Consider the following 14210-nt stretch of genomic DNA (forward strand, 5'->3'; position numbering starts at 1 on the left):
CACTAACCAGGTAGCTTCAGACATAGCTATGCAGAAGTCAATGTCTACCTTATGCCAGAGAGTCTGCTTCCGACTGCCAGTTGGGGTTTTTTCTGTGTTTTTTCCCCCTTCCCCTTTGGAGCACTGCTGATGCCATAAACTTGTTCAACAGTGTAGCCTCCAAACCTATTTCCAATGCCAGAGCCAAGGCTGGCAGAGCAGTTGAGCTTGGCAGTCTCAGCCCTGCACCAGCATAGTTAACACAACTATGCTGTACAACTCTTGTAGACGTTAGAGGGCAGGCAGCGAACCACCATGCTCCATCCAGGCCACAGTGCTGCTGTGGACATACTGCCTAGCCAAACCAAGGCCTCTCTTGGCTAAAACATAATCCCTTTTCACATTACTCTCATGTGGACCATCTCTCTATTGTCACCATTTGCCACAAAGCACTTGAAGTTTTACAGTGCTGTGCTCATCCAAATGAAGAGTCATGTCCAGTTTAATGAATAGGATTCTGGTGAAGAGGTTATGTGCTGTGTGTTAGTCCAGTATCATGCTGTGGTTATCTGAATACCAGCAAAAGAGTTACAGCAACAAAAAAAAAGAACTACTCCCAGTAGGTCAGTGTTCCATGGGGGTTTATATCAGAGAGGTTTGGAAATGTCCATTGATTAATGTGAGAATTGTCTTGTTCAGGCTAATGTTGTAAATAGATAATAATAATTATAGACATTATGATCAATTATAATTATAGAATATTACTGATATATGACAAAATAATGTTCAGTCATGCTATGTTATTCCTATTGATCTATTATAATATTGATAAAATAGAATAAAATGTGTGTGTGTCTGTGTGTGAGAGTTTTGTTTACCCGATGGCTGGCATATATTTATGCAGTATTTGCTGTAACTTCACACAAGAGCACAAATACGCCAATACTCAGCATGGAGCATGTTGGTGGCAGCATCATAGTGTGGGAACGCTTCTCTGCAGAAGGACCCGGAAGGCTTGTGAAGGTAGAGGGCAAAATGAATGTAGCAGAATCTCAAGAAATCCTCAAAACCAAATCTTGCCACATTGTTTATGAGCACTGCGACTTGGGAAACCATTTAATTTCCAGCAAGACTGGTTTAAAAACAACAATGTCCATGCCCTGGAGTGGTATCAGAATCCAGACATCACTTAAATTAGGATTTAGATTCCATGAAACTAAACAGAGCCTTATCAGTTTTGCAAGGAAGAATTGAGTATAATTGTAATTGTCCAGATGACAATTACCTAACCACATAGACTCAAAGAAGTAATTGCTGCCTCTTAAAATATTGGATTAAAGTGGGTTAATACTTATGTCATGACAGCACATTTTATTATTGGAAACCAAGAAAGGGGACTAAAATACCTTTTAATGGTACTGTATATATGTGTCCTTATTTGAATTTTAATAACTTGCGTGTTAAGTTTGTTGCTCGCTCAGATCGACAGCTTGGACTTCCCCTGTGCTTGTCTGCCGAGTTGTGCTTTACTGCAAAACTTTTCTATTTACGAAAAGTAGTTCAGAAGTAAATAAATCATAAAAATAAACTTCAGCCAAATTTTGTCAGAAAGGCTTATACAAATATGCCTCAAGCTTGAAATGTATTTAGATACGCTCAAATTTAGATGAAGCTAAAGGCAAACTCAGTGACATCCTCAAGAAGTGATGTTTCTGGCAATGTATGACACACACGCGCATATGCACAGACACACACACACACTTACACACGCACACACACACATGCAGATTGTTGGGACGAAATTAATATGTGGTAGAGATACGGCATTGTGCTGCCAACCCAGGACAGGATTTACTCTCTCACTCTGTCTGTCTCTCAGCCTATTTATTAACTAAAGAGCTTTCTCTTTGTTTGTCAGGGAGGATTGTCCTCAATGGAGATTTTCTGTGTAATCATCTGATTATCCATCAATTCCCTAAAAAGCCCCAGAGAGGCTGCACATCCACATTATGCTGAAGGGCACAGCAATGAGAGACAGGGGAAGGAAGGGGGAGGGATTCCTGGAGGAAATGATCAAAATGGATTTTAGCTTCCTTACTTGCTTCAGGTATCTGTTTAGTTTGGTTTTGGCTTTGCTTGCTTATGCATTCCCGAACCATGAGCTTCTCCCAATTTCCTTCTCATGTCCCTCCGTTTCTTTCTACTTGCGACATACTGGGCTTCTACCTATACAAGAATATGCAGCCTGGCTTCGTCGTCTGCACTTCTGGCAGTCTGAGAGAGCTAGTGTGCTTCCGCTTGCATACATTTGCATAGAGCCCTATGGAGATTGAAATTCAGATTGAATAGGTGTTTCTCACCCCCCCTCTCTCCTCTAGCTATGCCTGGCTTGTCTATGACAAATCTGTTGCATTAACTCCCAGGGTAGGCCTGGAGCGAGAATGTTTGTGGAGCGACAAATTACACATCAGAGCTTTATTTAACATTCCCTACATGGCTACCAGCGATGAACTATTAAGACGTCAAATAAAAGAACAGCTAGAGATGCAAGCCTGCATGCAAAGATGCTAAAAGCATAGGAGGGGCATATGAAGGAGAAGGGGAGAAAGATGACATGTTTGTGAAGCTTGCATGATATATCTGTCTTAGTATTGTACAGTGCTCATTTTGTTGGTTTACATTTGATACTATTTTACTCCTCATACATCTACTGTTGTACAATCAACTAACACTTTGGTTGGTATTGTGCTTGTGCATGCGAGAACCCACAGGACAGTGGGCTGGTTCTCTGTTGCTGTGGGGAAATAGGCTAAAGTTGTCCTATTGTTCAAAGAGTGCTGTTCAATCGTGTTCCGTGAGGTGTGAATAAGTGAACTTGGAGGAATCAAAAACATGTCTGCACTGGTCTATGTGGTGTTGAAGGTTGAACTATGTCTGCTGAACATTGTCCATGAGTCTTTTTCTACGAACCAAACCATGCTTTCATGCTACTATAGTGCCACAGTACAACAGCAGTGCACAGGGTGTGGGGAAAAAGCATGTTGTCACCACTAGTTGGTAGTGCAAGCCTGATTGTTAGTGCCGTGTGGGTGCTGTTACTCTTCAAAGTGTTGTTTGTGTGTGAGGGTTTGATGAAATTGGTTCTGCTATCGTTCTGAGTCTCGAGCCTGACCCGCTTCTTTCTTAAACCTGAGAAATGTAACTGTGTTTACATCTTTTGATCACCGTTATTCAAGATGAAGTTCGATGAAAGGACTACATAATTTAAATGAAATTGAATCACAATTCCTTCCCTTATGTATTAAATAGTATTAATATTGTTGTGTTCACGTTGTTGGCTACTGTAGTATATATGAATATACAAAAGACGCTTCTTGCCTTATCCATCAGTCACGGTGGACTGATCCTTCTCGGACAGACTCGGATTACTTTTTTCTACCCCCTTGGCAGTGTCATTTGGCCATCATTTCTCTGATTCCTCTTTGAAATTCATTTCATCCAGACAGCAATATCTTCTTGACTTACTGATTTTAATATTTTTCAGAGGCCTGAAGGATTAAAACGCTACACTAAATTACAAAGAAAAAAGCACATTAGGGAAAAGTCTAAAAGTAAATGTTGCCGTGATTCTTGCTTACCCTGGTTTTTACATCACAACTGCTTGTGAAAGTCTTGACCCCGAGTTGGTGAACTGTTCTGATGGGTGAATGATCATTTTCTGGGGTATAATTATAATCATAATAATAATAACTGGAATGTATATAGCACCTTTCAAGAAACCCAAGGACACTTATATACTTGAGTGTATGGATCACATGTTAGTAGATTGACAAATGCCATGACAGTAGACTGGACTGTGGAAACTGCAGCAGTGAAGACCCAGGTCTTTATAAGGTGCTTCTGTTCAAAAGTTGTGAGGATAATCAGCAGTAACATATTACAATATTTATGAGCTGATAATGCTGTGTGGCTGTCATTCATACATCTCTATTCGTCATTCAGTAAAGTGGAACAGAGGGTCTTCAATAGAGAGAGAAGGCTGACTGGCCTTATTGCACCATTTGTCTCCTAAGTGTCCAAGGGAACATTGTGGTTGTCTTGCATTCATTGTAATTGGGCATGTCATTTTCTCTTCTTAACTTTTCCATTCCAGCCCAATTGACCCTATTTCTTGCCTTGCTCTGGCCCATCTCTGCTGCACACTGCTTCCACTGTCATTGCCGTGATGATAAGTGCCACATCCTCTTGAGTGAAGTGGCGAAAGGCATCAGGCCAGGTCTGAATGAGCGACAGCGACACACACACAAGCTGCATGTCCAGACAATGGAAAACGCCAGTCTGAGCAGGCTCTGATTAAATAGATGCTGAAGTTTCACTACAGACAAGAGGATTACTATAGTCTTTTCCTGGAGGCGGAGGTTAAGCTTTTTCTTGAGTTTATTCTTTTGTTTTGTTGTAGAGTAAACAACTCTCTGCTTTCTTCTTCCTGTTGATCTGACTCGTACCCCCCTCTAACAAAGAGGACAGTCAAGCCAGGCACACCACAGTAGAGCTCATTTGGCTCACTTCTCGCTTTTGTTTCACTACTAAAACATGGCACTTGAAGCTAACTGTAAATTTACAATGACGGAAGATGTGAACACAAGGTACTATTCTTTAAATAGACATCAGTAACGCCTCGACTGGTTTGGGAGATTGTCTTCATTTTTTTTGTGAAAGTAAAAGCCAAAAGCCTCTGCGCACATTGCCTGTCATGAGAGCTCTGATCCCAGATGCAGCAGAATAGAAATAGGCAGGCGAATTGTGTACATCAAAGCACCAATCAGTAGCTCCGCTGCCAAAGCTAGGATACCACTCTTCACTGTCCCATTCCTCTCACTAGTCTTTGTTCTCATGCCACATCCTCCTCAGCACCACCTTTCACAAGCTGAATGACTGTTTCAAACCCATTTCACAGCTACTAGCTTGACTAATATTCCTCTGCCATGTGTTCCTCCTCCATTACTATCCATGTGACATGTCTGTGATCTCTAAGTTTGTGAGCATGTGGGTGTGAGTATATAAATATGTTGTGATTTTCAGAGTTGGGCAGAAAGCACCTTGTGTCTAAGTTCTAGAAAGCGGTTTTCTGTCTCGGGCCTGTCTGAGTTGCTTCTGATTGATGTGTAAAATTGGACTGTTTTTGCTTCTGTATATTCCTGAGGCAGGAGATCTGAGTGGGTTTCTTTTTCCTCGCCTCCCGAGGCACACAAGTGTTTCATGTACTTGTAGACTGGAGTCAAACGGAGTACTACACGTGAAGGCACACACTGCAGGTTGCAATAGATTGATCTGCTCCTTTTAGTGTTTGCTGTGTGCTATCTGTATTTTTCCGTATGCGTGTTGTCGGGAGTGTAAAGCTTGCTGCCTGTGATGAATTGTAACACCAGTGGAGACAAATTTGGACATCGAGGAGCGTTGGTTTTGCTCAGGAAAGTCGTGCTGCCTCTCTGCTCTGTGTAATGATGAAGAACTGGGCACATATTAACCGGAGGAGGAAGGCAACTGTTGTGAATGGAAAGCAGAGCAAATGCACACACACAGCAGAAGCAGGCAGGCAAGGAATTGGGCCATGATACATCTACCATACGTGTGTGTTTGCAGTCACAGCTTGGTGTGGGGTTTGGCCATGACCACAGCCCTCCACACTGGGGACTCTGTGCCCTCAATACAAGAGCTTCAGTGGATTTGATGTGGGGACCATGTACTGTGGAGATGATTGACAGGTCTACAGAAAACCTACCATGGTGCTGCATGGTACTATGTGTCCAATAGAAGAATTTCAGTTTGCAGGCCAATTGGTATGGTGTGACTGTACTGTTTAGAGTGAACGGCTCATGAAAAGGTCTTCAATTTAAAGAAATGAGGAGCAGAGTTTGTAGGCATCCGATGGAGGTGATGAGCTTCTACTTCTTGAAACATACACACGTTGCCCTTATTGTAAACAGATTAAAAAACGGAGTGAGCTGGGCAGAAGCACTTTATTTTCCTTGTACCTCTTTAAAAAGCAATCACTTACTTCAACACCTAATGAGATGCCCTCACTTTACTATACATTAGGGTCAGCATATATGGGCATGTGGACCCGCGTTTTCCCCCAAATTATATTTGAAATGTTCCCTTCCCGAGGTTACGTGCAACATTTTAAGATGATTTAAGATTTAAGAATCACTCTAGAATTGACTCTAGAATTTACTTAATACATCTAAATTCCATTGAAGATAAGAAGCAAACCAATGCTAACCCTGTTTAATAGCTCATACTATGGACATACCTTGGTGTGAAGGAAACATAAATAAATACAGTTGATTAAGGGCCCTTGGCCAAGCCTAATTGCCTAAATCTTTTCCAATATCACAGGTGGTACTACGTTTTTCCGGATACCCCACTGTATCCCCCCATGTATTTCTTTTCTCTTCGATGTGTAATAATGTTCCCAAGGAATTATCTGACAAAATGGAAGGAGTGAGAAAAACACACACCCTCAATCAGAGCAATGTCCTCCTACCCTTCACTAAATCAGTGGTGGGACCCTGCAGTCACACCTTGGCTGATGGTACAGCCTGGCCTCAGTGAAGCTAATGAAGATGTAACTACTTTTATAGCACATCAGGAATCAGGATTATACATGCTTAATACAGCACACAGTGTTCAATTTCATGTGAGCATATAACGCATGGAAAACTAACAGACAATGGAGGCAGACATTTTGATTATGAATAATGTCACAGTGACAGGACTACCTGAGTTTGGTAGGATCCTTTGCTCTGCAAAGCAGCTCTAAACAACACAAACACAAGCTAGAAATCTGGAGCACATCTCTTGATTCCGTTGCTGGTGCTGAAGAAAATTCCCTTTTGGAGGTACCAGGTATTACAAGTGTCAGCACGTGTGGGGATATTGCTGACATTGTACATAGATCCTTTTATAGTACATAAAGTAACAAAAATAATAATGCAAAACTTGAAAAGGGTAATCATAAACTTAGAAAATATTTGGCATATTGTCTTTTTTAAATGTCTATTTTCAGTGTGACTTAAAAAAAATGTAAATGCAATAAGAACCGCAAATGTGATTTAAATGTTGTTAGATATCAAAAAGAACTGAGAACTGAAGAATATAAAACCAGACCATCCATGGTGTTGTTGCTGAAACGGATTGAGTGTATGGAATAGCTGCACTTGCCAAAAGTACTTACACACTTTTTTTACATCATTTTTTAAAAAGAAAAGGCGCCTGTCAAAATCTTGTTGCATTTTTTTCCACACATTTCTCATGTATTTTGTCTTTTGTTCTTTAACTTCTTTTTCTACAGCACAAAAAAATGAGTATAAAGGACAACAAAATGAGACTGATAGACAGTGATAGAAATGTTAATTTTAGTGGCAAACAGCCATTTACATGTGCATGGTTGTTGACATTGACTTAAAATGTCATTATCAACACAGAAGCCGCGTTGAAAGGAAAACACCCACACAGACACATTGACATTTGCATGACAGCCACAGCACAAACTTTGTTTTTTTGACGATGTGTGTTCTCCCTCAGCATTCCCATACACCTGCTATTCTTTTTTTCCTTCCCATCCACTGGAGGCTTTTGTTTTTACTGCAAATCACAAACCTGGTCCATCATTATACCTCAGGTGTCAGGGCCGAGTTTTCAGCTGTACCAACACAGGGCATGATTTACATGTCATATTTTCACAGCTTTCCCTTTCTACAATACATCTGCATTCTGATGGTTCCCCTGCTGCTACAAAGCAACACCTTGATATTTGGATTCTAGAGTATACTACAATAAATACACCACGTTGCCAATTTGAAGAGTTGCACATCCCTATACATGTCACACCTTTGCTGTGGTAGTAAATATCTTGCCTGATTTTAGTCTGCTACAATGCAATGCCTAACTACACTGCATAAGGTTGCAAACACCAGGGTGCACATTTGCACCACCGGTTGCCAAGCCAAGCAACTTGTGCATTACTGGATTTGTTTCGATGTTGAGCACTTGACTTTGCGACTGGATACGCGTGTGATATGTGCTTATTCAAGGCTTTTTATATTACATGTTATATGTTTATATAGTGGCCCGCCCCCTTGTAAGTTCCAAAGTGTAACAATCAGTATAGCAAACCTCACCACTAGAAGAAAGTGCAGTTTATCTTTTTAACCTCTCCTCTGTCTTCCGACACCCCCTCATTCTTTTTTCTTCTCATGGTTTTCAGAAAATGATGAGACCGGTGTGATGGATAGTTTGCTGGAAGCCCTACAGTCAGGAGCTGCATTCAGAGACCGCAGGAAGAGAACACCAAGACCCAGGGGTGAGTCTCTTAAACTTTACCTACATGTATACACACAGATGCAAACATAAACCCTATATCGTCTGGAAATACTGTGGGAAATGTTCTCATTCCGGTCATATGTTCAAAAATCACAATTAATTCACGTCCCTACCTGCCAAATTGATGCATTTTTTTCTTGTTTTTGTTTTTAGTCTTTAGTTTTTTAGTTTGTTTTAGTAGTTTAGTCACTTGCAAAATGCACTATTGTTTTGCTTATACACATGCCTGCTGGCAGCACATTGACGGAAAATCCTCAGCCAGACAACATCCATACAACTCTCTGATATTTGGAGCTCAGTAAAAGGCAATAACCACCCCATTTTTGTCTGGCAATCTTAAATCCAAAATAGGAAATTAACAAAGTACCAAGAAAGTACCAACACAAGTTGTGAATCCAGGAAGGGATTTGTACATGTTTTGACAAGTTTGCCCTTAAGCACAGTATTTCTTGTTGACCTTCTCTCCACAGCCATTCTTCAGCTTGTGAATGTCTCCTCAAGGAATTTCTAATCCCCCTTAGTACTTCATGATATTTTGGCATTATTTGTCCACTGCCCTTCACAGATACCGAGCAGAAGATGATCAGCCCCAGCTCCTTCCGCCAGGTTCTCAGGCCTGTTAACCATGGTAAAGCAAATCATTAAAAGCCCCCAACGCTAAAACTTCAAGCATGCTCAGCTCTGTCTTTTGTCTGCTCTTGGAAGCCAGTCTTAAACATTGCATGCATGTATTGAAAATCCCCCTCACCGGTTCATATGTCGTGCTTTTGTATGTGTCCAATGGCCATTTCAGTTGTCCTTTTGCCTTTTTGTGAACTTGTTTGTCTTCTAAAAGTGTGAAAGGCCATTTCTAATACTGAGCCAGTGGGATGTGCAGACCCTGAGAAGCAGGGTTGAGATTCTTTGAAAAAGCAGTGTGTGGGCTGCTCTGGCGGCTCAGTTTGATAAGGTTCCTAAATTGTTCAGTAACTGCGGCTCTTTAAGTTCAACTCTTTGCTTTCGACTGAAGATCTTTCATATTTGAAAAAAAAAAAAACCTATATAGAGGGAGCAACAGATGTCCCTTCAAGGACACTTGACTTACACTGTTGTGAATTTTTATGGGCAGAATAACTTTTTTCATCTTGAATACCTCAGTTCTGACCTCTATACTTCACCTTTTTGAATCGTGTGGAGGCATCTGCACCAAGATCCATCATACATGCATTATGAACGCTGTCATACAAATTTGATGAAAGCAACTTCAGCACTTCACCTATTATTCATTCTTATCATTTAGCAACTCCATGTTCATATATTAATTTAAAAAGGGTAATGTGTTATGGCTTTATGGGAGTGAAGATTGGGTGGCATACTAATTATACCCAATTCAATTCCCCTATATTATTCATAGTTATGAACAGATTATTGTGCTTTAGCTCGTGCTAAAATAAACAACAGCCTTCTTCTCTTGTCAAAGGTTTTCTACAATCATTATTGAGGCACTTAAAAAATTACACCGTAATCCTATTACCTCTTATTACTTGTAATTGGAATCCCAGTGGGCTGGGTACAGGCACACATGAATAAAATTATTCACGCACAGTCCACCCACATCATTGATGGCAATGATAAAGGGCCTTGCTCTGTTGTTCAGCAACGACTTATCTGAAATTAGATTGGAAAGGGACGAGGGGGAGGGAGATATACAGGGTGGGTGGAAAGAGACAGATAGAGGTGGCTATAACATAAGAAATGGAGAGAAATGGTGTGAGGAAGATAGAGAGAGCCAGTTGGTAAGGGTGAAACTGAGGAATAATATAATGGGGGTTGGGGATTGGACTCAGATGAGGTTTGTCTGTGTGAGAGTCAGTAAGTAGAAGAGAGAACAAGCCAGGTATATGTAGTATTAACAGGGAGGCACTGTATCAAATGAAGGAGTGACTGCTCAGTGGCCATGTTGTGGAAAAGAGCCAATGGTGTGTTGTACAGGTAAGAAGGTCATGGAAGGTTTTTGGGCCAGCTGCCCCCTGCTGGCAACTTCAGTCATGGCCATGTTGAGTAATAAAGCTCAAGGCTCGAGTCTGTCACTGTAGGCATCATATTCACTGCCAGCCTCCCAGTGCAAACATAGCTAATTACTTTTCTCTGCCCAGCCCCAGCACCAGCTCAGCCCTCTCAGTGCCCATTCATCTTAATTTCCCCCTCTCTGCCATCTGCCTCCTAAATAACACTCCTCCTCATTTCCCTATATCCCCGCTGTCTTCTTCTATACTCTCATGGCCTGACAATGGCCCTCCCTAAACATAATTGCCTGTTATTGGTATGGAGTCTCTCAGCTTCTCCTGCCGCACCTATTGTCTCCCATCTCCTTCCCTCCTATGGAGATCCAGGCCTTAATTGCCATGGGTTTAGTTGCCGGAGTGAGTGAAACCCACAGGAAGCTCTGTGTTTAGTTGGGAGGTGATGAAGTTTTGTCTGCGGCACAAGCACTTTAACAGCTGCTTTCACTTTCACGCCACCCTACCACCTCTTTTCCCCACAGTTTTAAATACCCTTTAATAATTGATCTCAGGGGTGTTGCTACACTCCAGTGAAGCAGCTAAGAGAATTAAAACGGAAACATCTGTGCCATAAGATACTGTAATTAGTGTTGATGGGGAGGAATTAGAATGGTCAATCTGAACATGCATGGTGCCTTTTAAGCCTCCGCACCAAGGGAGATCCAAGTGCACCAGGATTTTCTGCTCTGTGTCGTCTGCAGTAACAAATCAGATAACCGATAGATTGTGCTCCCCATCATAAGGAGGAGTTTAATGACATGATGAGTGTGATTGCCATGCAATAGGAAATAGGGGGGATGGATATCTTGCAGTCTGTTTGGTGCATATTGGTTTCTTTGCTTTCTCTTCTTACTTCAACATATTGTACTCTTTGGTTTAAGTAATAAAGAATAAAAGTAAGACTCTTAGCCCGGCTTCCCAGCATTTCCCCCCCACTTCTTCTGTCCCTCATCTCCTCTCCTCCCTTACACCTAAATTGGCTCAGCACACTTTAACATGAGCCAGCAGCTAAGGTGTTTAGCTTGATCTGCAGTCTCCCTCAGCACACATACACACATAAAAATACACAGACACACCCACAAACTTCAGGGAATCGAGGTAAGCAGGCTTTGTGGAGGCTGTGGCCTGGGTTAGGATAAGGCTACGGGGCTCTGGGGCTCCTCGACACTCTAAATTGGATTGCGCTCCACAGAATGATGGATCGATGGTGGTTAGCCACACAGGTGTAAGAGACTTGAATCTGCAAATTGAATCTATAAAGCAGCCATGGCTTTTTAACTGTGTCCTTCTGAAAACATCTCTCCAGGCACTGTCTGGTCATTTCAGTCTTCAGCCGAGCATGTGCATGTTGTGGGGTGTGGGGACTCGCATAACAGTGTTGTTTTATATTTATGTGCATGCTATGAGGCAGATCTCATGGAGTGATTTTCCATTGTAGAGAGAGTGTGAGGAGGAACGAGATCTATGAAGGAGTAAATGTCTCTGTCTTTAGAGTTACTTCAGATGTCTTTAGTGAAACCCGACCTAACAATTGTCATGTGTGATAAAGCACTGAACTAGAGCTCGGAATTGATGTAAAGGGCACTTCACAAAGTCAGTGAACCCCTTTATTAAATAGATACAGGAGTTACGTTCCCTTACTTGAGAACATTCGGTTTTCACCCCGATAGTAAGCCTCTCGTTATTGGAGATGCTGTGATCTATGTGTATCAACTTTATGACCCCAAATTTAGGTTTCCGTGGCTATTTAGTGCAGACTTGAAATGGCTTGGGTATACGTGTGAATGGTAGTAGGAGATGACTAATAGGCTTAATTTGAGAATCAACCCACGGTGTTTTTCAGAGTTTGTGCTGCACACAATCATTTGAGAGTGAAGTTGAAATGAAAGTAAAATAAAAAGTAGATAAAGGGGCAAGTGTGTTGCCTTCTTTCTCGGTGTGTTCTGTGTGCTCACATGCGAGACGTTTGTGGAAAAACTAGCACCAAGAGTTCCTGGGGCTGGGATACTCTAGTGGAATCTGCTGTTAGATGCTTGCCTTTTTGATTGGGCCTCTTATAGACTGTGATATGTGGATTCCACTGCAGGCTACTGTATCCTACAGATTGTCTGTGTACTCTCCCATTCCTCTTTCACATTTCAGTCTCTTCGTATCAACGTCAATTATGGGAGAAAGCTTCCCATTTTTCTAAAGCTCAAGTCTACTCTTTACTTTTTGACTTTGTTTTGTCTCTGCTTTATCTCCTCCCTTGCCTTACTGCTTTCCCCCCAGACATGACATAAGCAGAAAAAGAAAGGGTTATTAAATCATGTCAGGGAGCCCAAGACAAAAAGAACAGCACAGACGCTCTCCCAAGATCTATTTGAATTGATGCTACACGTCACCGTTTCAAAAACGTAACTGTAGAAGTTGCTGATTTATCTGCATTTGGTCATAATATATCATCCACACATCAAATACGGTGTATGCGTTTTTCATTAAAGTGACAGATTATTGCCAAAAGAGCTTCTGTTCCTGAACACCGAGTGCTTACTCTTCCACTTTCACACATACATTTACTGATTCCATGCATTAAGCCTGTTACCATTTTGCTAGAGTCACTACTTCATGACTCCTCCTGGCCTTTTGCCAGTTTATGGCTATTTTGGAATGATGGCACTAAGCTAAGATTATGCACTTTGTCATACATTGTTAAATCTCAGTTGACAAATTATGTGAAACTGACACCACAATGCAGTGAATAACCACATTATACGATTAATTCCTGCTTTTTGCCTTTTCACTACTATTTTTTTAACTTCATAGAGATCATGATGCATAACGTGGATGATTATCTGGCAATGTATCGAGAATCGCAGTATCATGATATCATTGTTGTCATTGGCAAAATATTGAGATATTATCTCATCGCGAGTTACTCTGTGATTCACACCGCTTATATACACTAATGCATACATTCATCGAAATTCTAAGATGAAACCATGTTCTTTAATGAGGTGCAGGCAAAAGGTTAAAGGCCCTCTCCTGGGTTGGGGCATTAGCTCTGTCTAAGAATTGGACAGGTGTACTGCTCTCTGTATTCATGTCCATAATCATCTGGTCTCCTGGAGTCACAGTGTCTTATCTCCTCACTTGATTGGAGTTTTAAATGTTTAACCGGTCTCGTAGACAAAGGCATATCCAGATGGGAAAGTGTACCTTGACCTGCCTTTGTCTGTCTTTCCGACGTTCTGCACTTGGTGTGTGTATATGGCATGTTTGAGCCTGTGCACACATGCATCGAACAGATGGAGCAAGAGGGCACCTTAACAAAGTGGCTAGTGTAATTAGGTACAGCCTGTGCAGTGAGACGTATGGAATAGTAATAGAGCGATGTAGAGAGCAAAAAGGGAAATCATTTTTTTGGAACCTTTTTTTTTCCCAAAGATTTGCTGAGAACAGTGTTCTCCTTTCCTGGAATGCTCTGTTGCACTCTTACACAATTACTCTCAGTCACACATGGAATCTGCACAGAATAATACAGACTGATATGTTGGCCACTTAGCAGTTTTTATGGAGTAATTGGTGAATAACAGCCCATTTTTTTTCTATTGACCTGGTGATTGAACCAGCACCACATATTGCCTATACTGGAATGATTAAATGACATCTCACTACAAAGACATCATGTGACCTATGTGCATGGGTGTTGGAGGCAATATAGATGTGGTTGGGACAATTTAAGGTGGGGTTAAGGGGTCCTTCTCCGGAACATTTTTAACACAGTAGATGCAATTCCCTGTATTCTTCTGCATTTTAACATTT

At 41.4% G+C, this 14210-nt stretch overlaps 1 protein-coding gene across 4 annotated transcripts in view; it reads left to right on the forward strand.

Moving 5' to 3' along the window:
• The window catches only part of LOC311014575 (protein diaphanous homolog 3-like), a 172294-nt gene that overhangs the window by 97748 nt on the left and 60336 nt on the right, over positions 1–14210 (forward strand). For 3 of the 4 annotated variants that reach the window (XM_084011242.1, XM_084011244.1, XM_084011243.1), the window contains 2 exons: positions 8249–8344; positions 8930–8992. In XM_084011242.1, the coding sequence (XP_083867368.1) occupies positions 8249–8344; positions 8930–8992 (159 nt within the window). The remainder of the gene's footprint in view (positions 1–8248; positions 8345–8929; positions 8993–14210) is intronic. The other variant, XM_084011245.1, reaches the window with a different exon arrangement.

Source organism: Eutrigla gurnardus (genome assembly GCF_963514095.1).
Source record: "Eutrigla gurnardus genome assembly, chromosome: 1".
NCBI lineage: Eukaryota > Metazoa > Chordata > Actinopteri > Perciformes > Triglidae > Eutrigla > Eutrigla gurnardus.